The 25,604-nt window shown below is 39.2% G+C and overlaps 1 protein-coding gene and 4 long non-coding RNA genes across 6 annotated transcripts in view; 3 read left to right on the forward strand and 2 right to left on the reverse strand.

Moving 5' to 3' along the window:
* The window catches only part of LOC145553621 (uncharacterized), a 58,007-nt gene that overhangs the window by 19,796 nt on the left and 12,607 nt on the right, over window positions 1–25,604 (forward strand). The gene's annotated exons all lie outside the window — the stretch shown is intronic.
* LOC103461452 (uncharacterized) lies at window positions 2,208–8,796 on the forward strand. 2 transcript variants are annotated; one of them, XM_081612938.1, is made up of 6 exons: window positions 2,208–2,459; window positions 5,844–6,075; window positions 6,260–7,146; window positions 7,293–7,353; window positions 7,868–8,021; window positions 8,403–8,796. In XM_081612938.1, exons 2-6 carry the CDS (start codon window positions 5,883–5,885, stop codon window positions 8,533–8,535), a joined length of 1,428 nt encoding a protein of 475 aa, XP_081469064.1. In that variant the 5' UTR covers window positions 2,208–2,459; window positions 5,844–5,882; the 3' UTR covers window positions 8,536–8,796. The 2 variants fall into 2 exon arrangements, with proteins under 2 accessions (XP_081469064.1, XP_081469063.1); XM_081612937.1 differs by lacking the exon at window positions 2,208–2,459 and having other exon boundaries at window positions 5,630–6,075.
* LOC145553617 (uncharacterized) lies at window positions 13,611–16,878 on the forward strand. Its single transcript, XR_014089676.1, has 4 exons — window positions 13,611–13,989; window positions 15,933–16,195; window positions 16,435–16,683; window positions 16,770–16,878. It is a non-coding gene; the product is annotated as an uncharacterized LOC145553617 (long non-coding RNA).
* LOC145553618 (uncharacterized) lies at window positions 16,676–17,213 on the reverse strand. The gene is made up of 2 exons (XR_014089677.1): window positions 17,011–17,213; window positions 16,676–16,888 (listed from the first exon to the last, which is right to left on the reverse strand). It is a non-coding gene; the product is annotated as an uncharacterized LOC145553618 (long non-coding RNA).
* Window positions 19,456–21,889, reverse strand: LOC145553619 (uncharacterized). Its single transcript, XR_014089678.1, has 3 exons — window positions 20,773–21,889; window positions 20,594–20,698; window positions 19,456–20,490 (listed from the first exon to the last, which is right to left on the reverse strand). It is a non-coding gene; the product is annotated as an uncharacterized LOC145553619 (long non-coding RNA).

Consider the following 25,604-nt stretch of genomic DNA (forward strand, 5'->3'; position numbering starts at 1 on the left):
ACCCTGCGGAGGAAACCCATTTCGGCCGCTTGTACCCGTGATCTCGTTCTTTCGGTCATGACCCAAAGCTCATGACCATAGATGAGGGTGGGAACGTAGATCGACCGGTAAATCGAGAGCTTCGCTTACATTTCAAATGATATTCCTTTGCTAAAGCATGACTGTGGGCAGTTTTGCACATTCATTTCATAATCTGATCCTTTACATGATTTTTTGTTTGGTTTGTCTGATCCTATGAATATGTCTACACTTAAAACAAGCAAAGCTATTTTTGAAGGTTAAAATGTGTTACTTAATTTAAGCATTTCTTTAACTATTATTAAGAGGAGAACTTAAATAACAGATGCTATTGATATATTGATCCTCTATTGGCTTAGTATATTAAAAAACCCCTGATCTTCAGCTTCAAGGAGCAGCCTTTTAAAAAAAAGAAAGAAAAACATTATGATGATGCACAATCTGAAAGAATCGTCCTCCTTGCTCTCCTCATCACCTGTGGATTCTGCTGCTCCCTGCCTGAGGTCCTTGGCTGTTCAGTGCATCACCTCCAACATAGAGAAGAGCAGCGGTACCAATAGAACCCCACCTGCCTATCAGATGGTTTCCCAGAACCAAAAGACGACCGTGGAACTTCAGCTTTCCAGAGTTTAAGGGCAGTACTAGTATCTAGTGACGAAAATATATGCTTTCCTTCACTTTAATTTTCTTTATATAATCCATTGATTTCCCTTTTTGTTGTGTTTTTTGTGTTGCAGAATGAAGTCCAATCCTTTCTGGGTGTGCCGGGATGTGAGACTGTGGGCACCTTCCACGATTGGTGGACCAGTTTACAGCTGAAACGCCACTGAAGCCTCGCGGGCCTGTCAGGGTTTCCTATCGAGCTGCGCCGGCTCAACATCTGGACACACGCAGAAACTGATTTGACGTTGATAGGTCTCGCTATAGAGAGACTGATATGATTAAATTTTATTACTATTATTACATTTTACTTAGAAAGCATCTTTACTTGTTTCCTCATCATAGTTCATTCATACCAGTATATTTTGACTGTGCTGCCTTGATCCTGATTTATTGGTTTGCTGTTTAGAATTAGTTGTATGTTCTGTGCCTTTCCATATTCATCACTTCTAAGCTTTTCTTGCCATTTCATTTAACATTGCATCCTTTCTGTGGTTCATTAACTTTTAAATATCACCTTAAAATTTCAAACAAGTTTGGTTTAACGTACTAATAGATCGTTTTACGCATTATTCCTTATTGCTTCATTGACATTAAAGGATAGTATCTTAACATTTCTAATTTTACATTTTATTAACGTTTCAGTAATATCTACCTTTTATTCATTTGAAAATATTAACCCCAAAAAAACATTTTCGGATTTTGCTTTTTTACAGTTCTTTAACCTTCTATGGCATAGCATTGACCTGAGCTAATATAAAACAAAAAACAAATCTGGTTTAAAATTAAATTAAAAAATCCAAAATGAAATAATTTACGGTCCGAAATTAAGATGTGTAGCGTATGCCACGCGTCACGATCGAGGGCGGGGGGGTTAAAAATCCCCCCTCCCCCAAAGCCATAATGGCTCCTCCGCTCTTCAGAGGTCGACGTGCGCAGGGCCAAAACATCCCCCATGGTTGGCCTCTCACACACACACACACACACACCCACATCAGTTCACCCCACAAACACACCCTTTGGAAAATAACCAAAGGTTTCCATATGGCTAAACATGCTCCCTCACGGCCCCGGGACCCTCCCCTAACGACCCCGTAGAACCCCACGAGCCCAAATCCCCACTTGACGGGACCCGAGAAACACCATGACACCTCATGGCCGAAATAAACCCCAATGGCTGAACCCAAAACCTCCCAGCAGCCCCACGCCGAAATCCAGATCGTCAAAGACAAGAGCGCCACTCGGTGGATTTTGCATGTTACTACACATGCCACCGCATGGCTCAAAACGCTCCCTCTTTCCCCGTTCAAATGCCACGAAATGGCTGTTGACTCCCCCGAACCCCAAGGAGCATTTGCCGCCATTGCGTGGCATTTTACATTGAGTCGCCAAACAATCTTGCACCGACCCCATCAGCAAAGTGGTTCAGTAGCCCGACTCCCTCCCACCCGGCAGGCAGTGGCGGAGCCAGAGGGGGGGCCAGTGCCCCCCCTTGTCATCTGATTGGCCCCCCCAGTGGCCCCCCACACTGTAAAAAAAAACTGTAAAAAAACGGGTAAATGTACTGTAGAATTTGAAGGAATTTCTCCGTTTTTACATTTTACAGGAACTTTTCCGTATTTTCAATTTGGCGCATTGCATCATGGGAACAAGAACCTGCACGAAGCGCAAAATCTTGTTCTGTCGCCATTCAAAGCTCTTTCTCCTCCGACGCTGAATGTGTATCCTGGACCCAAGTTCGACTTAGAAGTTGGAGTAATCGTTTTTTTGGCACCTCTGGGGTAATGTAAAGTAAATCAATAAATTTTTTAAATAAAAAAATAATACACAGCATTATTAGTGTAGATAATATTTCAGACTAGCGAACTTCTTCTAACTTCTTTTGAACGATATAATTTAGCATTAGTTTTGCTAAAAATGTTTTTACTCAATTTTTAAATGCCGTTTTTGGTACTAAGACGAAGTTATTTGCTAAATAACGGTGACAGCTTTTCTCTTTTTTTTTCCACACTCCAACGGCGCCCATTTTTGCATTTATTTCTTGAGGAACTTGCTAGCTTGATTTTTTTCGACCATCTTAATAAGACCCCCAAAATATTGATATATATATGACTGTTATCATCTCCTGTGAGTTTTCTTGATTTGGCCTTTGGTGTTATGCGTCTTTTTCTTCTTTTTAATAAATCCAAACTGCTGATAAAGGGCGCGTGAAAGTTAGCAGTTCATGGCGTCATGCTGCTTGTGCTTATTCTTAAATGTCGGGCTGTCGTTATTTTAATTGTTAAGCACAATTTGATAACCTGGGTGTGAGGCGCTGGTGGGGTTTTTTTTTGTACTTTGACAGGATAGTTTTTACGTCAAGACTCTAGCCTTGCTTTCTTCCGGTTCGTTTTTCGTTTGAACAGGGTTGTATGGTTGGTTTTCATTTAATTAGAAATTTTGACTGATAAGCCTTTTTGTAATCTCATACTTTTTGGTTACCTTACTAATTACTTTCTTGCAGTCATACTTTACTGCAACAAAGCCAATACATTATGTATGTGTGTGATATTTGCACATTTACATGCATCTCATCATCCACATACTTGAAGCATTGCAGATCTCACAGACATGTCCAGAATGTATTTTTCCCCTGTGGTCATAAAACATGTGGAAGAAGGTTTTCTTCATATCGTTGCTTTGCTGTTCACATGTCAAGAACACATTCAGACTTAAAGACCAGTCAAACCCAAAATTGAACTATATCTGTACAGTTAAAATGCGCATTCAATTTTTGTACAACAGAATATGCAGATGTCAAAGGGCTAATTTCTCATCTAAGTGGCCACATAGAAGAAGGTTTAGCAATAACTTGTCCTTTTAATGGGTGCTCCAAAATGTTTCATGTGAAACCATCCTTTTCATCTCACATCTCTAGGTATCATAGGGGATGGAATGAAAGTCAAATATCAGCTGTGCATTTATGTGAAGTTGCAGAACAGCATCTTCTTGAGGAAACGGTTTCAGAACAGTCAAGCTCAGGTGAGGCACCATGTAGTTCAGAAAATGTAGGAGTTGCTAATGTTGACCAGGCTTTGAAAGTAAATGAAAGTAATGATGCACAATGTACCTACACAAAAAATCTGGCCATATTTTACTTGGGCTTGCAAGCAAAGTATTTAGTTCCAGCCTCCACTGTGACAGAGATAGCAACTGAAATGAAAACTCTTCAAGATATTCAGCATGAATGTACAATGTCTACACTGTCTAGAGAACTGGAACAGTATTCTGTGACAACAGAGACATTATTAAGTGTTAGTAAGAAAGCTTATGAACAGGGACCTGTATATGCTGCTTTAAAAGCAAGTGGTTCTTTAGCCACACATCATCGAAGGCTTCAGTTTTACAAGACACACTTCAACTATGTTAAGCCTGTTGAAGTCACACTTGGGCACAATGATGTTGGACAGAAGAGGCACTATCATTACATTCCGATAAAGGAAAGTCTTGAAGCAATGCTAAAAGATGCAGGTGCAGCTCAACAAATTTTAAACCCTGAACATGTTGAGTCTGATGTACTTTGTGATTTCACTGATGGGTATGTCCCTAAGTCTAATCCTCTGTTTGCCTCAGCCCCAAATTCTTTAAAGATTATGTTATTCCAAGATGCATTTGAGGTGGCTAACCCTCTTGGATCTGCCAAGCAAAAACACAAGGTTTTGGGTGTCTACTTCACTTTGGGAAATTTCCTTCCATATCAACGTTCAAAAGTACCTCAGATCCAGCTGGTACTTCTCTGTCAGGAGAAAGACTGTAAATATTTTGGAGTCAATAAAGTTTTTAGTAAGCTTGTATCAGACTTGTGTGAGCTAGAGGAAAATGGAATTCAGTTTGAGGGTAATTTTTACAGAGGCACTGTTGCGTGCATAATGGGAGATAACTTGGGCTCACACATGATTGGTGGGTTTACAGAAAATTTCAGTGTCTCTGAGTATTTCTGTAGATACTGTCTCATTACTAAAGATGCATTTAGAGATGATCCACTCACTGTCGAGTCTCTTAGAAATCCTACTAATTACAATGAGTGTGTGGAGTTTCTGGAGAGCCAGCCTGGACTGAGCATGCACCAGGGAGTTAAAAGCAACAGTGTCTTCAACAAGCTGTCCTTTTTCCATGTGTGCCATCCTGGACTACCCCCTTGTTTGGCACATGATTTGTTTGAGGGTGTGGTTGATTATGACTTGGCGCTATGTTTGCAGTTTTGATAAAGTTCAAAAAATGGTTCAGTTATAAGTCTATAAATGACAGAATAAAAACATTCCCTGGTGAAAGCGCTAACAAGCCAAACGCTATTCCTATCCATGGGAAAAAGCTTGGAGGCCATGCAGCTCAAAACAGGTGGCTTTTGAGGTTCCTGCCAGTTGTACTCCATGACAGAATTAAAGATTCTGACAATGCTGTGTGGCAAATGGTACTACTCCTGAGGGAGCTAGTGGAATTAGTCTGTGCGCCTAGCCTTTCTAAACCTCAGATTGCCTATATTAAAATACTGATCGAGGAATATGTAGAAAAGAGGCAAGAGTTATTTCCACATGTACCTCTTCGACCAAAACATCACTATTTGCTTCACTATGCAGATTTGAGTTTGCAGTTTGGTCCACTGATACACACATGGACCATGCACTTTGAAAGCAAGCATAGCTACTTCAAACGTTGTATTAGGTCAAGTAAAAATTTCAAAAATGTGACGAAGTCTCTAGCTGAAAGGCATCAGTTACTTCAGGCTTATCAGTGTCATGGCAGCTTTTTTACTCCCCAGGTGCAATTTTCTGAGTCAGTCACTTTTTGTCCAGAACTGTATGATGGTCACATCAGAGCAAAGATGAAGACCTTTGGACTAAATGCGTTGAACTCAGTTGTCACAGAAAAAGTAGAAGTCTGTGGAACAACCTATGGGAAGGGCATGTTTGTCTTACAAGCTTATGCAAAAAATCAACTACAGTTGGGACAAATTGCATCTATTGTTGTTAAAAGTGAAACAGATGTTTTACTTTTGCTCAGAGAAAAATCTGCGAAATGGGTGCCTGAGCTTGGAGTCTATGAAATGGAAGGGAAAAAAAGGGCAATCTGGCCTGCATAAACCTTAAGACACTCAGTGATTCTTTTCCTATTTGTTTTTACAACAGAGGTGTCAGATTACTCCACCCACTTAAGCATATGCCAAAATGGAGCATGTGAAGGAGAGTATTCAGAAAGCTTTGCCATCACCCAGGAGTGATCTGGTTGAGTCAGTTATCTCTACACTTGAGATGATTGGTGTAAACTGTGCTGAAGACCTTGGTTTCGTCAGGACAGAGGATCTTGAAGGAATTCTAAAACCTATCCAGTGTAGAAGACTGATCCAAGCGTTCAGCACTGGTAAGTTAGTCTACTCTACTTTCAAATGAAAACTCTGTATAATTTTCTCATAATGAGTATTGTTTTTCATGTCTGTATAATCTTTACACACACAGATATATATATCATTTAGGTTTAATCTTGTGTTCATATTGATATAATTAACATGTTTTTTGTTTGTTTTTGTTCTATTGATTGTATTTAGAATTGCAAGCTGACTCTGCCCCAACTACTGAACCTTTGCAGCTGAATAGCCACCAGCTGCAACTATCACCTGTGACTCCTGGTTCCTGTGAGGAATATTCTGTGCCATGGCACAAAATGCCACCCCAACTTATGGTTGCTGTTGAAGAAAAGAAAAGACCAAAACCTAAAGACAGAAGGGAACTTGTTCGCATTATCATTGATGATGTTCTCGGTAAGGACCAAATAAGGCCTGGAAGAACTAAGTTGAGGAACATTGCACAGCAGATTGTAGAGCAATATCCCTGCTCTTTCCAAGACAGAGAGGTCAATGGAATTAAAGTTATTGGAACAGGATATGATGCTCTGTTTATACAGCTTGAAAACAGAGTTGAAAATGTTATGAGACCATTGAGCTTTGTTTCAACAAAGAGACCAGGCGAAGATGATGTGATGGCATCACAGAAAAAGTGTTTGTCTTCAAATCGCTATGGTTGTGTGCAGTGGCAGCCAACTGCTGAGAATGTGAGAAATCTAGAATTCACACAGAAACAACTGAAAACTGCCTTCCAAACAAATAATTTTCCAGAGTCTGATGTTCGAAGAATGATGGCTGAAACCTACAGCATTCAGCGAGCAGCAATCAACAAAGGAAACTCCATCATCAAGTTACTAGAAGACTGGCCTTTTCTCTTTGAAGCAATCCACCTGTTTGATCACACAACCACCCTTCTTGGCTTCCCAGTTCAAACCAGACTGGCAGAGGAATTGTCAAAAAAAGAAAATACAATAAAAGACTTCCTTGGGTCCAGAGGGGTGGATATTCCAGGAAGCGATGTTGTCCAGCTGATTAGTGGAATTGCAAAATTCTTCAATGAGAAACCAGCCCAACTATTTTGTCAAAATGAGGTAAATTTACAATGTAAACATTTAATTTGTCAAAAAATATTAATTATTTTTGTAAAAATTTGTTGTTTAGTTCCGTGCATTAGAAGATTTACATGCTTTGGTGCTTACATTTCTCTATTTTGTGTATATTTTCTTTCTCTCCTTAGCTGCTGCACCCAGACAGTCCTGATCATGACCTGCCAAGCACCCCATGCATCTTTGTAATGGGTGTGTATTATTTTTGCTTTCCTCAGTCTGTTAACACTTTTGATTGAAAATTCTAAATATTATGTTTTCTAGAATAACCTTCAAATAATGTTTAAAATTTGTTAATATACATTTGGATGCAATATCATACACATTGTCGGAACTGAATACCAGGGGTTCCCAAAGTCGGTCCTCGAGGGCCGGCATCCTGCATGTTTTATTCTCTCCCTGGTGGTTGTAACAACCTTTTCAACAAGACGATGTTCCTCTTAGGCCTTCTAATGAGCCATCATCTGATCCACGTGTGTTAAACCAGGGAGAGAACTAAACCATACAGGATGCCGGCCCTCGAGGACCGACTTTGAGCACCACTGGATTATACAGTATTTGAATAAATATAAGGACAAGATGTTGACAGATATGTGAAAAAAAGTCATACAAAAAATAATAATAAAACATTTTCTATATATTTACTGTACATATTATGGACATGTTATGGATCTTAAACTCTTGTATTAATCATTTGTTTCTTTAGGTGAACAGCTTTTTAAAGTTGCTGTTGACCAAATGATTGTGAATGACCACATCAAGTCACCCATCGCTGCCCTAAGCTACACCTTCTCCATGTTTTATGTCTTGAACATAAAATATCCAAAAGACATGTCCCTGACACTGGAATATATACAAAGGTTAGTATATTTTTGTGGATATTTTGAATTATTTGGCCTGAGCAATAATAATTCTAATTCATTCTGTGCTTTTGAACCACAGTTCAGAAGCATTGTCTTATTTTCATTGTTTTTCAGTCAATCTTTTTTCCCTTTTCTTACACTTTTATCAAGTAACTTCAGTGATTGTTATGGGTTTGCCTCCATTAAAAGAAGTGTGCCAACAATTTTGTTGTTGTTTCAGTGATTGTTCATTTAAATTATTCATAGTTGAGGATTGTCAAGGAGTTATTTGCAACTGTTGAGACAGTCCAGCTGCATGACACAGGTGATCAGCTGCAATAATGTAATTTGGACGCATCTGTCTGTATGTTAATCTCAAGTATCCCCTTTTCTTTTCAGAGTCTTTCTGGGCTTAAACCCCAAACGAGGGTCGAAGGCTGAGATGAAGGGGAAGAAGCATCATCACATTCCACCCCGACTGCTCAAGTTTGTAAATGAACTGTATGACTTTGACAGTCCATGGAAAATTTGATTCTTGTAAAAGGTGATGCTTCATAATGTTCTCTGTTCTGTTGACAGCAGTTCAGAAAATAGTAGTTGGATGTTGGTCCTTGTTTACACCTGTGATTTTAATCTTGTAATGCAAATTGCAAGATTTAAATTGTATTTTTATGTTAGTGTTGGATTGTGTTAATTAAATTAAACTTAACAAAATTATTAAATTAACTTGAAACTCTGGACTCAAGAATGAACTTTACATTGACCTTAAGAACTTTAAAAATATGTTTGACTGAATATACAATCGAAAATGCTATTTAATTATATTGTAATGATGTGTTGATATGGTATTGAAAAACCTTGAACTGCAAAATAAAATTTGCAAATTGATTGTTTATGGTTTTATTTTTAACCCATCTGCATGAGCTATTTTAACACTAATTTTATGGTCTAATGTCCTTTTGAATAAGTTTAGTTTTGCTTAAATGTATGCTTATTTAAAATGTAATGCTTTATATTTACTACTTAGTCGATGGCTAAGAGACTCGAATGGTCTGGATGTCAAAATTAAAAGTTTTAAGTAACAGAAATGCTTGTGCATATACTGCAGATTTACTGTAAAAATACAGAAAATTTCCATTATGGATTAACAGAAGTGCTGGTAAATTTAACATAAAAAATGCTGTTAAATTATGGAGAACTGGCAGAAAATTACCAGTACATTTTCCTGTTTTTTTATGGAATTTTTTAATACACATTGTAAAAAAACGGAAAATTTCAATTTATTATTTACAGAAGTGTTTGTGAATATACAGGACATTTACTGTAAAAATACAAAAAATTTCCATTATGGATTAACAGAAGTGCTGGTAAATTTAACATAAAAATGCTGTTAAATTACGGAAAGCTTGTGCCCAGAATTTCCGTAAAAAAACAGTAAAATGTACTGGCAGAAAATTACCAGTACATTTTACTGTTTTTTTACGGAATTTTTTTTTACTGTGCAGATGATTGACATGTAACAGCACCAGGTTATTCCTGCACATTATTTGGAATCATTCTAAGCCAACCTAATATCTAAAGAAGAAAAACAATAATAAATATATCAAAAGAAAATGTATAAAACTTTATATAAGTCCATGTGATGACATAAATAAATAGATTTTTATCAGGCGCGATACCAGCCTCCTTTATACTCATAACAACAAGCTGATATTCTTCTCCTGGATGTTTCAGTTATGCTGCGCTGTGGTGCAACTCAAAGGCTAAAGCCCTTCATACCTGGTGGTTGTAAAACACCAATAAGTTATTTATTGATCCTCCGCAAAAAAGAGAAAAAACCGAAGAGGGGCAGACAATGTTCCTAGTTTGGAGCAGAGGTGGCGCTGGAGTTTTTTTGTTGTCTGTCAAAGAAAAAAAAAATTATTTGCAATTTGTAGTCATCAAACGAAACATTTATTATTTCTCTGCTAGAACGTTTTTGAAATCAGGTAACATTTCACAAAATGACGTGATTAGAAGACGGCAGAACTCTGATCGTTTCCTGATCCCGCATCACTTCCCTCTGCGGGAGAAAAACCAGCAGAAGCGGATCAGCTGCGCTAGGAGCTCCAAAGTCTCTGGTCCGTTAAATCGTCCAGATCAGAGATGATCCTCTGACTGATGTTGTTCTTAGTCTGATTAATAATGAGCTCCACGATGTTCTCTGTGCGTAAAGTTGAAACTGTCTGCGCACCAAGTGGTCAGCTGATCACAGTCTGGACAGAAACCAGCGAACTGCTCTCTGTTCTCATCAAGATGAGGTCAGGAGGGAATCTGACATATTAACTAGGCTAAGTTTTTACTGCTTTTGTTTGTAAAACACCATTAACATAAGCAGTGTAACTATATATTGTATATTTGGCGTTTGTCATCTCATGTGGGATTAATTGGAGCATTTACGTGCATTTATTGCCCAGCGCTCTGCGCTTGTTTCTGCCTAACGGATCTGCACTTTAATTTCTTTCCTCTCTCAACAGTCAGCTGTTATTCCTCTACATAAACTACAATAAGTAGATCACATTCTCTTTAGGTTTTCTCTGTGTGCTCCAAACTCATTAAATGTAAACTCATCAGAAGCCCGAACCACCATCAGGCAAATAATTCTGGTGCGACCCGAAATATTGTTACCCGTCAAATTACCTGTCCAATCAGAGCTTCCTAACCAAGGTGTCCATAACTCTTCAACACGCTGTCAGCTCCCGGTCAGAAAGACGCATTTAGTTCAGTGTCCATGAGATGATATTCAGAAAGGATCTTTAATTTGATTGATTTTAGTTTCCTCTGTGATGAACTCTGCATAAAGTCTATCATGTCTCCATGTGCGCCAGTCAAAGGTGTTAATTATAACATGTCAAATGACAGAGGGGCTTAAAAACTAACCAAATATTCAGTTTGGTTATTTTTTAAAATTATATATATGTGCACACACACATTTAAAATGTTGCCCCCCCAGAGGTAGTCCTGGCCCCCCCTTGGCCCCCCCAACTTTAAAAGTCTAGCTCCGCCACTGATGCTATGTTGGGAGTTTTGTGGATTTTCTTCTGGAATCGGGATGTTTGTGACTGGAATCGGTTCGTGTGGTGTGTTGCTCCTGCCATGTCGCTGGAGACAAGAACCGATCGAACCTATAGTATTTTTATCAGCTCTGTGGTCACAGAGGTTTGGAGAATCGGCCGACAATCATAGGCGTAGGAAGCGGGTGAGGGGGGGACGGGGGGGACATGTCCCCCGAAATATTGGAGAGAGACAGAGACACATTCGTCCCCCCCAATAATTTCACCGCAGTTGCGAAGAATTTTAAAATCTTCCACTCGCATGCTTTTATTTTGAAGGCGCACAACAGCGCATTCAGCAGAGCGCTTCCTCCCCCTCCCCCCTCTGAACGGCTCAGAGTAAAGGCAGCAGCAGACGGAGTCAGAAACTCCGTTTGAATGAAGTAAACTGTCTGTCAGGAATGTTGCCATGAATATCGCTCGTTTATAACATCTTGTTGTCAGTTTACTTTTATATATAGAACTAAATCTTTTTGGTTTTAAGCGGTTTTAATTCTGGAATAGTCACATGTTCAAAATGTTACTGCTGCTTAAAAGTTAGCTAGTCTAGTCACAATGATTTAGAATGAGACTGAAACAGCAGCAAAATTAGCCTTTTTATTATTTAAAGTGAGCAACACCTGATCATACTCGACCACTTAACATGTATTTATATTGAATTATATTATATTATTTAGATATTTAGGAGAACAGCAGAGCTAGAATGATGTTGAAAGGTGAAGAAGCTCTGGTGAGGTCTTCATTTAGTTTATTGAAATATGTATTAACTGTTTTTAATTTTTAAATAAACTAAACTTTTATTTTGAGAGGAGCAGGTCAGGGAAGACATAGGAGAGCCAGGTGGAGTTTCAGAGTGTGAAGATATAAACATTATATTAATTACAATAAAACCAGAAAGGAGAACAGATGAAGACTGATGTCAGGTTGATTTCTTTCAATGTTTCAATTTTTGTTTTCATTATTTCCACACTATAAGGGTAATGGTTAGGAGACGATAAGAAAAGTGCTGGAGGAGAGGTTTAAAAATTAATTTGTGAAAATTTTTGCTACACATTAAATAGAGTTGAGATGTATAATAATGTACATCTGAAAATGAAGTTGTTTAAATTCTCATTCTGTATGATAAAAACATACTTTTTATATTTAGTTCACATTCTGACACTGTACATTACTGTAGTGTCTGTTGTAAATCCATGAATCCCTGCAGGAACAGAGTCAGAGGGAGGCAGAGACAGAAACACGTATCCGTAGATATTTTAGTTAAATGTTTGCGGCTGAAAATGACAGGCAAAAAAACATTTTGGTTTTTTGAATCAGTGCTTTTATGGATCATGTTTGGTAAGTTACTGAATGCAGAGCTGGAAAGTGAGACTGAGTTAACAGTGAGGAGCTAAAGGTCTGTTAGACGTGAAAAGTATCATTTTAATTTATTTTGTAGATCAAACTGTTGCACTGATGTAGAGAGATGTTCAAGAAGAACAAAACTTGTTTTTTAGATTTATTTTTGTTGGTCAAACTGATGTATTGAGTTTAAAACTGTCGAGTCCTATTTTAGCTGTTTTCTGCTTTGGTTTTAGAAAGAGGTAGAACCAGTTCAGTTACCAGTCAATTTTTATCAATGCATTTTGACCAATAATCAAATGTCTTTTGACCAATAAGATATATCAGAATCCGGTAGCCTGTCTGTGCTACCAGAGTATTTATCTTTCTAGTTGTGAGGAACATTCTAAAGCAGGGTGTCAAACTCCAGTCCTCGAGGGCCGGTGTCCTGCAACTTTTAGAAGTGCCTCTGCTGCACCACACCTGAATAGAATAATTAGGTCATTAGCAAGGCTCTGGAGAACTGAGGAGGTAATTAAGCCATTTGATTCAGGTGTTTTGTACCTGTGGCACATCTAAAAACTGCAGGACAGCGGCCCTTCAGGACTGGAGTTTGACACCCCTGTTCTAAAGTGAGTGTTCATCCTGGAATGATGGTCATTAAACTATGCATAACTTTAATCCAATTATTGGATTGTAGAATATTTGTTACTGAAACAAGGGGTCAAATTAGAGTAACGCATTACTGATGTGATGATGGAATAATTGTTTGAAATTTCAAATCTTTTTTCACGTTCCTGTCAATCCAAACAAACATGCAGTCAGTTTCTAGAGCAGTGTTTCTCAACCCTGGTCCTCAGCGCCCCCCTGTCCTGCATGTCTTAGGTATTTCCCTTCTGCCACACACCTGAATTGTATCTCTGGGTGATTAACAGGCTTCTGCACCACTTGATGGTCATGCAATCATTTGAATCAGCTGTTCTGGAATAGAGGCACATCTAAAACATGCAGAGCAGGGGCATTGAGGACCAGGGTTGAGAAACACTGTTCTAGAGTTTCTGACTCAGAACCTTTCATCCAGTGAAATGGACCTTACCAAGCTCCGCCCAGAAACGCCCCTCGAAAGTCCCACGTGACTTCATGTCTCACATTAACAGCCTCGCAGAGCTAATAGCTTCTATGGATGAAGGTGGGAGGTTCCGTCTGAGCAGGTGGAATCTAAGTAGCTGATTGATGGTTAAAAAGTTGAAATCAAGAACTGAAAAAGGAGAAGATGAAGATAAAGAGTTAAGAATACCTCGGACTTCTGGAAGTCGGCGTCGGGGGAATGTTCAAGACTCTATCGGGAAATCCCGAGGACTGGTGAACGAACTTTGGACGAAGACTACGGCGGGTAGACACAGCTGTGCTGTGAGTGGACCAGAGTGGGGAAATGGTGAAAGAGACGGGAGTTCTGAAACATCGAATAGTGAAAGGATGAGTTCAAAAAGAGGAAATTCTTCAGCAACGGCAGGTGGAGAAAAGAAGGGAAGAGTAGTGAAAAGCTGGGATGAGTCTGAAGAGGAAATGGAGAGGTAAGTGAGAGAGTTCAAAGTGATTGTTAGAGTTAATGAGGAGATCAGTCCAGTTAAACTTTCTATGAGAGGCTCCAAGGGACAAAACCTACAAACTCTCTTTCACTGTGCGGTTTATGTTTGATTCATGTTTCTCTCCTGCGGCTTTAAAAATGTAAAACTTTGTGTTGATTTGCTAAAGGAAATCATATATCTGAAAATAAATTAATATGTGGGTAAAAAAATTCTGTAAACCACAAATGTTCTACCTTTATCAAAATTGCTGACATTTGACATGCAAAAAATCTTTCGGATTACATAAGCAATAATTCTTTCACTTCAGGATGACGCAGGGACACCTATAAGACCAATTTTAACTGAGGTTGTACGTATGTGCTTTACAGGATTTTTTTGCCTACACAATATATAAAAAAAATTTCAGATACATAATGTCGTTTTGCAAATTAATTAACACAAAGTTTTAGCCTCTTATAGCCGCCGGAGAGAAACTTGACGTGTGAATCAAATATTAACCGGAAATCCACTTTTATTTTGAAAAGAGAGCGCCATAACTTGTGCTGTCGCGCACATTAAAATCAAGTGCAGGCTGGCTTTACTGCCATTTCCGAAGTGGCGGCTAGCTTTTTCCCACTGATAGATGGGGTTTCTGATGCTGGCTGTCGGCTTCAAAACACTTCTGATATTGCTGACATTACTGTAGGAGCGCTAACGATGTCATTCTGTGAGTCGCTGCCGCTCAGCTATTTTCCTGTCCGCGAAAACCCGCCTACTCTGCCTGGGGTCCAATCAGAAACTGAAATTTTAAGTTAACTTCCGTTGCAATCAAACGATAGTGAATGAAAGAGAGTTTGATAGTGAATGAAAGAGAGTTTGTAGGTTTTGTCCCTTGGGGCCTCTCATAACTTTCCACGATTCTGAAGAATCAAGTGGGGGATATCACTAATGCAAAAGTACTAAGAGATGGAAACTTAATGGTAAGTTGTAATACAGAGGAACAAAAAGACAGAGCATGTAGGATGAGAGAAATGGGAAAATATAGAGTGTGGTACAAGAAGGAAGTAAATGGAGGAAGGGAGTGATTTGGGGGATCCCAGTGGAGGTGTCAGATGAGGAGAGCAAATCAAATCTCAAAGGAGGAAAAATAAAAAATGTAAGAAGGCTTCAGACCTTTAAAAATGGAGAAAAAACCAACAGTGAAAGTATCCTGATAGAGTTTGATGAAGAAAAACTCCCAGAAAAAGTCTATTTAGGATATTTGTCCTACAATGTAAGAGAGTATGTCCCACGACCAATTAGATGTTTTAAATGTCAAATAGTTTTGGATGGATTATAAACGATGAGATAAGTAAGATGGGAATAAATCATTATTTAATTAGTCCTGTGGTGAGTATTCCCGATACTCCATCTTGGTTAAGTGGAAAACCTGAATTTGATTTAAGCTTATTGGAAAAAGGCAGAGAAATAGAAAAAAAGAGGTGGAAAGGTATAAAAATAAAGAACATGACGCCTATTGTTCTTGCAAGGCTGGATAAGTCGGACTTTCATGGTTTTGAGGGTTCGAATGTGCCTAGGACTTTCACATGGTCCTTGGTTTTTTTAATTAATAAATCTGAAACGGTACTTGATTTTATACTTTAATCTACTTTATTTAAACCAGTAGTTCCCTAGTCTGGTCCTCATGTACCCCTCCACTGCATGTTTTAAGTGTCCTGCTTGCAAACAGCTTACTTAAATGATTAAAAGGCTTCTGCAGCACTTGTTGGGAACCACTGGTTTAGACTGTTATTTCTCTCTTTTTCTTCTGTGGCATGTTGGCCTTTTCCTTTGGTACAAATATGGATTATCCAGTCCGATCAACCAGAAGTTCCAGGAAATTCTTTGAGATAACAAAGAAATGACTGTGTATATATCTGTACCAATTTTTTTATTTCTTATTTTTTAAGGAGACCCGGTGTGACTACAGAGGTTTTCCTGGATGGGAGGCAGTTGACAGCTTGGCAGAGAACCTTTTGAGCCCCAACAGAACAATAACTGCATTGTCAACAACAGAGGTAGAAAATGTCTTGCAGCTGTATTCTAACCTGCATGCTATGGACAAGCAGCCCCCCAAATACACCTTAAAAAACAAGAAGAGCACGTTACCAGGACCATGGAGGGCTTCCCGGAAACAAAGTGGCTCTGCACCTGGTCAGCAAGCAGCTGAAAGGTAACCTGTCTGATATTTGACACAATGGATAACTTGTTTGCATATTCACTCATGGAAGCCAAATACATTTTTTTTTTCTCAGCGTTGTAAAGTTTTAAGCTTAGGAGATTAATGTGGGTTTGCTGAGCTCATCAAAATGAGAAGTACTTTTCTACTGCACTTCATTGCTGCTCCAATCAAATCAGTGTTGATGAACTTTAGTGTTTTTCTACTATTTCAATGACCCGTTTGTCACACAGACTCTTCATGGCCAGGCTGCCCAGAGACCTGTGACTCAGAGTGTCTGAGTGCATTTGCCTTAAGCTGTTGAAAGAATATCAGCAAGCAAGAAACCGGCCAAAAGACACCAAGGGGAAGGTTTTACCCATCCCGCAGTCTATTGTTCAAACATACTGCCACATTAAACAACTGCTTGAGGACCCCCAGCCCATACAGGACGAGACCAACTTGTTGTTGGTCACCATCAACAATACCACTGTGTGTGCTTGGTAAGAAGTCCTTTATTTTCAACAGATATTGCACTTTAAAGATGGCTTGACTTTGAAAGGAAACAATTTCTGTTTTTATCTTTCAGGCTACATGAGCGGCAGAAGAGAACAGACAGGGACTCTCTTCTCCAAGGTGTGAAACTTCCTCCGAAGGTGTCCGTGGCTGACGCCTCCTTCCCAGAAGCGAGACGGCTCCCCTCCATTCCTGTGGAACACGGACATAAAAGCATGGAGTTTAAGGAACCTGAAAACAGTGAAGGCGAGGCACTGATCAGTCAACGGGTTGGTGGAAAAGCTGGCTTCACACAGCATTATCCTCCATCATACCAGGAAGGACACTTTTCACAGGCCCCAGTTCCTGCCAGCTTCTTGTATCCACAGACTGATCAGCCACCATCATCTGCTTGGTCCCACTGTGAGCAGAACCAGGTGCCACAAGCGCCATCCACTTCTTTGGGTTTCTGCTACGGTCCACCAGCTCCAGTTTTGACCTCATTTGGACAAGGACAATTCCTACCCAAATAACAGTCAAAAACATAACGTTAATTATGTAAATATTAAATATTTAGCACAGATAGGATTTAAATATAATTACTAGATCATGTCAAATCTTTTTTCACGTTCCTGTCGATCCAAACAAACATGCAGTCAGTTTCTAGAGTTTCTGACTCAGAACACGTAACCATCATGCGCCTGGCGGTCCTCCGTGCCGCCAGGCCTACTGTGCCATTGCTGATCACCTAGGACATCGACACACTTGAGGTCCATTACATTGAATAAAATGCCTCTTAATTTCTTCACGAACATCGCTAAGCAGCACACTGGGCAACTCGGAGTGGAACTTGGAGGAGAGGTGGATGTCAAGTCGGGATGCGGCATAGCTGCACCCCTCTACAGGACAGGGCTGTCCCCTGATGTTAACGCGCCCTGACCCGTAGTTGACGAGGATCCGCCTCTCCAAGTTCTCAACACCATGGTCCGTTTTTAGATGCCCAGCCAGTTTTGGTGTAAGGCGATGGCATAAGGGGCATCTTGGAGACATTCTTGAAAAAGAATTTGATCAATCAATGACAAATGAAATTAATTTTTAATTGACAGAATTGTTTAATGTAGCCATTCTTGTACAGCAGCTGGATCAGGTTCTATTATCCCCTGTGCAGATATACTTCAAATATGTCACAGAAGTCTGAAAGAATTTGCATTTAGAAGGGGACAGTTTGAGACCAAAATTAGCAATGCGTTGGAGGACCCTCATTAACCCTTTTTGTGAGTATATTTGTGGTGCTGCGACTCTGTTCTGCTGTCTGTGTCTGAGGAACTCCTGTCTCCCACCCCTCTACGGGACAGGGCTGTCCCCTTACGTTTACTCGCCCTGTCCCATAGTTGACGATGATCCTCCTCCTCCAAGTTCCCAACACCATGAGCCGTTTTCAGATGGCGAGCCAGTTTGCAGGTTAGGCGTTGGCAGATGGGGCATCTTGGAGCCATTCTTGTACAGCAGCTGGATCAGGTTCTATTATCCCCTGTGCAGATATACTTCAAATACTTCACAGAAGTCTGAAAGAATTTGCATTTAGAAGGGGACAGTTTGAGACCAAAATTAGCAATGCGTTGGAGGACCCTCATTAACCTCACCTCATGTTCTTCAACCCAGCTTGAAAATATGATATCATCTAAGAAGGCAACAACCTCCAACAATTTTTAATTGTTATCAACAAACATACGGTAAGTATTTGTTAAGCATAACAGTTATGTGTCACATCCAGGGTAGCTTGCTACCAACCGAGCAGCTGGCAGGCTACCCTGGATGTGCTAACTAGTCCACTTGGTAGCAAGCTATCGTGGAGCAAACAGGTGTTTTCACAGTTACAAATTCGAAGGTTTTCTGCTTTCAAAGTTACATTAACTCGCCCATTGAAAGGGTGAGGAAGGGGAAGAGTGAGGCCGATCCCAGAGTCGTGAGTTCGATCCTACCAGTCGCCATACTATGTTTTAGTGAAAAGATTTCGCACAATCAATGTTTAAGTGTTATGAAGTAATGACTGTTTGTTTGTTTTTTTGTATCTTGAAAACATTTTAAATGCTTTTTTGTACAGATGGTGTAGTACTGTAAAGTAAAACACAACACTTTGTAATAAAAGGCTTTCGTTTTAAAACTGATGAATTCCTTAATTTTTTTTATTCTACCAATATAGTCAAATTGATGTTAAATTATACTGTATGCTATATACAGTATATTTTAATGTCCGTAATCATACCCAGTGCTTATTTTCATTTTTCACAGCTAAACAATGACTGAAACTAAAATATTCTTTCAAGTGTCTTTCCTTAAGTACTTTTTGAGTGAAGTGAATGATATTTTTTTCTAGTGTATGCTTAAAATTATTACCAATAATTCAGAATTGGAAGCAGCTAACATTTACTCACAGTAAAAGACCATAGACCTCATCGATTTCAAAGAACCAAATATTTATTCATCAACAATTAAGACGGTGAATTAAACATTTTTAGTTGGTCCAAAAACATTGTAGCATTTGGATGCAACACATTTCCATTGAAGTCTCCCATTTCTTTCTTAAACCAAGAAATGTGTGGTTTGCTGAAGGACTTGAAACCTTTTACACTATGGTTTGTTGAATTACTTGGTGTACACAATGACATCAATCAACCTAAAACAAAATAAATATCACTCTGTGAACTAAATAAAAACTATATGAAACAGTTTGTGAAGTTATTTAAAGAAAACATTTATTTTTTTAATTTGTTCCAGCCACTGCTGGAACAAATTCAGCTCACTGGGAGGTGAAAGTGAGACTTTCATTAGAGGGACAGTAAATTTGCCCCCTATATTGGCTGTGTCCTGTTTCAGCTATTCTAAACTGCCCGCATTTTTTGCATGTGTTGTGCAAAACTTTGCGTGTCAGTTTTTGAGGTTCTCTACCAGGTTGAGCAGGGGCCACAGCAGAGTCCAGAGCAGGGGCCACAGCAGAGTCCAGAGCAGGGGCCACAGCAGAGTCCAGAGCAGGGGCCACAGCATAAGCATGTGGAGGAGGGGTGGAGAGGCTCCACAAACTCTGTTGCTGTTGGGTAGTGAGGATAACGGATCCCTGTGGTGCCACTGGAGTAATTGCCACTAGCTGAGGCCTTTTGGGTGGGGCAGGGAGAAGCTGCCGCTGTCCTGATGGATTTGTCCCATCAGTGAATTGTAGCTTTTTTTTATTTTGACTGCCCCACAGTGTTGGATGGTAGCCTGTACGAATGCAGTGGCCCTGAATGTGGTACGCCGTAATGCAGACGTATATTTGCAGGCAGAAGTGGGTCAGCAGCAACAGAAAAGCGGCTGGGAAGGTTTAACCCTTGAAGTACCACAGCGGTTTCTTGCCTTTTGACCCTTCTGTTATGCCACTGAACCAGGGTGGTGTAGCTCACATCCACTAGCTGCAGGTTTGTCTGCCCCATCACAGCTCCATTTGCCAGAACGAGCTGCCTGATCTTCCTTTACTCTTGAAGGATTAAATCCCACCTGGAGACTGTGCCTGCCCCTCTTTTCTTTGGGCTACGACGGATATTGCACAGCTGGACAAAGATGGTCTCCACCAGGCGGCAGCAGTCTGGCCATTGGGCAGATGGGGCTGGAGTGGTTAAAGCATGCCTCTTCACACTCTCAACCCCAGGAGTAAATTCCTGCCTCTTCTTGGGGGACCAAAACCTCCCAATGTTCAATTTCTCTTGATGCCTTGCAGCAAATACCACCCTCTGTTCATCAAACTCCAGCAGGTTCTGCCACAGAGCAACAATGCAGCTCACCTAAACAGGAAAATAAAACAGTTATACATGAGGACACAGCAATATGCAAGTGAGGTGAAAGGTGTGTGCATGTCTGCAGCAAGCAACAACTCATGTGACTCACCTCCTGGTTGGTCAGCACCAGTGAGGTTTTGCTCCTTAGCTCCACCAGATACTCAGCCAAGCTGTCAACTTTGCCCAGGCCTGGTACACCGACCTCATCTAAACCCTGAGAAAACAACAAAAAATGTTGAAGTTATTTTTTATTTTTCTTCAATTCTACAGCTTACTAAGAATGCCCACCTCTGACAGGCTAGGTTCTGTCGGTTTTATCCTCGGGGAGTGCTGCCCTCGGAAAATAACGCGTTAGCCAATCTGTGACTTACTCGAGAAACACAAAAGGGTTGAGAGGGTCCACCATAGGAAAAAAAGAGATGAAAAATGAGATAAGGTTGATCGCGATCTGTTCCTCTAAAGAGTAATAAGTGAAATAAGAGAAAAAAGAGAACATAGGAGCTGGAAAGCGTGGATCCATTTCTGTGTGTCTGTCAGGTGTGTGTGTGTCTGTCAGCTGTGTGTGTGTCTGTCAGCTGTGTGTGTGTCTGTCAGCTGTGTGTGTGTCTGTCAGCTGTGTGTGTGTCTGTCAGCTGTGTGTGTGTCTGTCAGCTGTGTGTGTGTCTGTCAGCTGTGTGTGTGTCTGTCAGGTGTGTGTGTGTCTGTCAGCTGTGTGTGTGTCTGTCAGCTGTGTGTGTGTCTGTCAGCTGTGTGTGTGTCTGTCAGCTGTGTGTGTGTCTGTCAGCTGTGTGTGTAAGCTTCTGCCGCTGAGCAGACCTTATGTGTTTAAATGTACTCTTTTCTGTTTATTGCAATGTGTTTTAAAACCATGGTCAACATTGGGAGATTATAATCTGTGGGAGGTTTTTGATTTTGTCTCCTGTGTTTGGTTTCTTTGCCGCCGTGCGAGCGAAACTGCAATAAAAAGAAAAAGAGAAAAGAGAGAAGAGGTGATTTCTGAGTCTAAATTTTGAGCCTAAACAGATATGATCCAAAGTGGGACACCAGGACATGGATTACGCTCAGTGAGCAAATAGAAGCACTAATAACTTATTTGGCAGAGCATGATGAATATCAAAATAAGAGAAAAACAAAAAAGGATAGAATACCTGGTGCAGAAGAAAGGAGGCGACTTGTTAAACAGACGTCCTTTGGGAAAATACCGGCTGGAAGGAATAAATGACGCTAAGGGAAAACTGGTTGAAACTAAAATAATCCTGCACAATTCACTATTTTCACATGTGGTAAAATTAACTGTATGAAAGATGAATGAAGTTACATATAATAATTTTTATTATAAACAAAATAAAGTGACTTCTAATGTGTTGAAGTTTTTGAAACTCAGCTTAGCTGTAGAGGGGTTTAAATTTAGACTTAATGAAACTTAAAAATTGAGATTTATAGCAGACTTGAACTTTATCATGGATTAATCAGTATTTTTATCTCTTATTATCAAAAACAAGATTTCTTTTCATTTGAAACTTGATCACCTTAAAATATCTAAAGAAGGAACAGAATTGGTATATAAATATGAGTATGTGTTTGATTCAAAGGGTGATTATGAAACAGCTCTAGATTCAATTATGGCTCATTACATTGGTTACAACATATTCTTGTCTGAAAGACAATTAATGATTATAGATCTAGATAATTCAGTTACCTTACTTCAAAGTGGGAAATAATATGTTCGAAAAGGAGTAATCACATTTCAGCTTTGGTTTAAATCCAGACAGCATTTATTACGAGACTTTTCATTTAGTTTGACATGTTTTATTTTCTTTTGATTTTTATTAATATTGTTGTTTTTATTTTCTAATAACAAAACTAACTAACTAACTAACTAACTAACTAACTAACTAACTGCTGCTTTCGAAACACATGCGTGTCTTGGTAGAAAGGCACAAATTGTACATGATGAAACGTTTAAAGTGGATATGATTGATTATGTAAAAACAAACCATTGGAACAACTGATTGTTGTTCCTACAACTGATTGGACAACAACTGGCTCACAGCACTTTGTGCCTTAAATTTTGATTGAATTGATGCATAAATTCAAGTCCAACAGAACATTTGATTTGAAACGTAATGACATCTTACAGTACTGCACAATATTTGTCTACATTTTTTTTTATCCTCTGCCACAAAAGAAAAATCTGATCAATTTTTCTTTTGTCAGTTCAGAATAAACATTGACACGGCCTTTTAGGAAAGCAATCCAAATTCTGATCTGAACTCTTTAAAATAATAAAACTTTTGGCCTTTGCAGTACAGTTTCAGTTGGACATTTTAGAAATATGTACAGAAAAAGAATCTCTGAAAAATATTTCTGAGGACAATAGAAATGTTGTCAGAAATGTTTGTTTTCTATTTACATAAGAAAATAAAAAGGGGGAAATGGTAAAAGATAAACATAAAACATTTCTGATAAAACTTTACATTTAAAACATCTGATAGTCTACTTTCAATTCCAGATAGATGATTTGGAAAACTTGTGAAATCCTGTAAAATTTTAGTTCTGGAGAAAAGTAAATGCAAAATCGCTTTCAAATATTTAAATTATGTCAACAGGGGGTGGAGAAGAAATAGACTCTAATTACTAGTCGGTTTAAAGATATGGTTAATTATGAATGTATTCATTTAATATTGTTATATTGTGAGTTCATTTAATGAGCTCTTACACTGGGCCTTCCTGCATGACTGAAATACAGAGTTATAGAGAAGCTCTTACTAAATTAACAATTGGTTATATAAAATTGAATAGCTTCAATCAATATCTATGCAATGTTTATTTTCAGACTGATGAGTTTCCTGCATCTATTGAGGAATTCAAAGGTGCTAAACTCATGAATTAAGAGACAATACACAAAACTCCATTCTCTCCGGCTCACTGACAACCAGGAAGACATTTAATGCACATCTGCGGAATCACATATTACATTTTCATCATCTCATTTCATCGTCTCAGAATCCAAAATGTCTTGTCTTCTGCTTCTGGCTTCGAGCATTTATACCGCTTTCAGTCTGCTGTTGTGTATTGGAAACATCTGACCAATGGCATTCTGAATCTTGCTTCTGGCTCTGTTTTACATTGAGTGTGTGTTGGAAGTTCCGAGAATTCTGGGCTGACCTCGTGGAAGTTAAATCTGCTCCCTCAGAGGACCATTAGTCAGATTGTTAGTTCTTATCTGTCCAAACAGAGACTCTGGCTGAGTCCCTTGCCTGCCTGGATGTCTCGTACAACACCTTATTTGGTGTTGAACCAGCACAACATAACACATTCCTTTTCAGTAAAACATATCTAAATGTGAATTAACACAACTTTTAACTATTAACATAATTATATTCCTCAACATTCCCCCCTAAAATAAGTACACTTATTTTCTAGTTAATTCGTATGGCATTGCTCTCCCATGGTCATAGGTTTCATTGATATAGGATCGAAAAAACCCTTCATGACAATCCTTTCATCCAAGGGAAAAATTATCCTATGGCCCTCTAGGCAACCACCCTCAGGCACCAATGAAATCAATGACCATGGTACCCACAATAATTTCTGCTCAAACACCATCATAGGACAATCGGCTTGGTTTGAACCAAGTAGTAGTAAGGCTTGACTTCTCAGCAGCGGATGTGGTGCAGCGTTGTGTAGTATAGTTCCTGTCCTCGGTCGCAGATGCAAATTGTTGTTCCGGTTTGATGTTTCCTTGATTTTATTACTCTGCCTTCTAACTGTTCCGGTTCAGGGCTCCAACACATTCCCATGTCCATGAGTCTCTGAGTCCAACACACATAGGGTCCCTGAACCGCCAGTCACTCTGGTTGCCCTGAGAAGACAGGAAAACTGAGCAGTATCTTATAGTACAACATGTTCCAATTAAAGGTCTTCATTGCTTGCATGGAGAAATCCTTGATGCTCCTTATTGGATTCTAAAGTCCTATTAATAACTCACATGTGACCTGCGCATGATGACCTTCCATATACATTTCATTTAACATATTGTCCAAGTCATATTATTACCACCTCAACATTCCTCCCCACCATCACTCAGCGAAAGTTCATCATAAATCAGAATTGTACAACCTGTGACAATACAATAAGGGAATTTGATAAAAAGAAAACAGTTCACAGAATATCCAATGTGGTTGAACCGAATCATGTCACTACAGAATCAAATTATCCATCTAGATGCATAATAATGACATCACCTTTGCAACCTAACGGTGTCAGTTCCCCCAGTTATCACAATCCGCTTGTCCTCTGTCCCATGGTTGTCCAGGAACCACGACTCCATCGAGACGTAAAATAACAAAAGAAAAATATAAACACATCAATAAAAAAACTTTCAAAACAACGTCACAGTAACAATCACAACCTTAAGGAACATTCATGAAGGATGTAACAATTATGAATTATCAATTCTCAACTCAAAGGATATTGTTGCTTCAACTCACTCAGCCAGTACCCAGATTCAGCCATTTTCCTGGGCAAACAGCCCTACTCTGATTGCAGTTCCTGAAACATAGTTCTGATGGAAACATAACATCAAATGGGATTGAATTATGTATGGGATTATTTAAATTTATTGATCAGGGTTTTCATGCAAGAGAAAGAACAAGGAAAGAAGCAAAGATAAACAGCGATAGAATCAGAAACCCCCTTCTCCTCTGGAAGACCTCCATCTTCTCTCAAAGGATATAGAAACATTTAAGTTGTTTGTATGTATGTAGAAGTATAGTTTGGTCAGATATGCTGGGTACCTTTAGTTCAATCCAGCGCTGTGAAGCTTAACTATTCACATTATCACATGAGCCATCTCTACCACACAGTGCTTATGTAATGGCTAGGTATAAATTGTGAAAATACCCCCCATGACCATAACTACCCAACTATGGAAAAGAAAATTATCAATTGAAGTGTCCAAATCAATATCCATCAACTATTTAGTTTATTTTTAGTGCCACAACTGTCAATTATTGATAGTTCTCAATTTAGTTTTACAAATGTGATGAAACTTTTCCCTGTACATCTTATAACATAACTGTCATAAAATCTCTTCTCCTGATTCCACCTTCAATTCA

This window comes from Poecilia reticulata, chromosome 11 (genome assembly GCF_904066995.2).
Source record: "Poecilia reticulata chromosome 11, P_reticulata-male-v2, whole genome shotgun sequence".
In the NCBI taxonomy this organism is placed as follows: domain Eukaryota; kingdom Metazoa; phylum Chordata; class Actinopteri; order Cyprinodontiformes; family Poeciliidae; genus Poecilia; species Poecilia reticulata.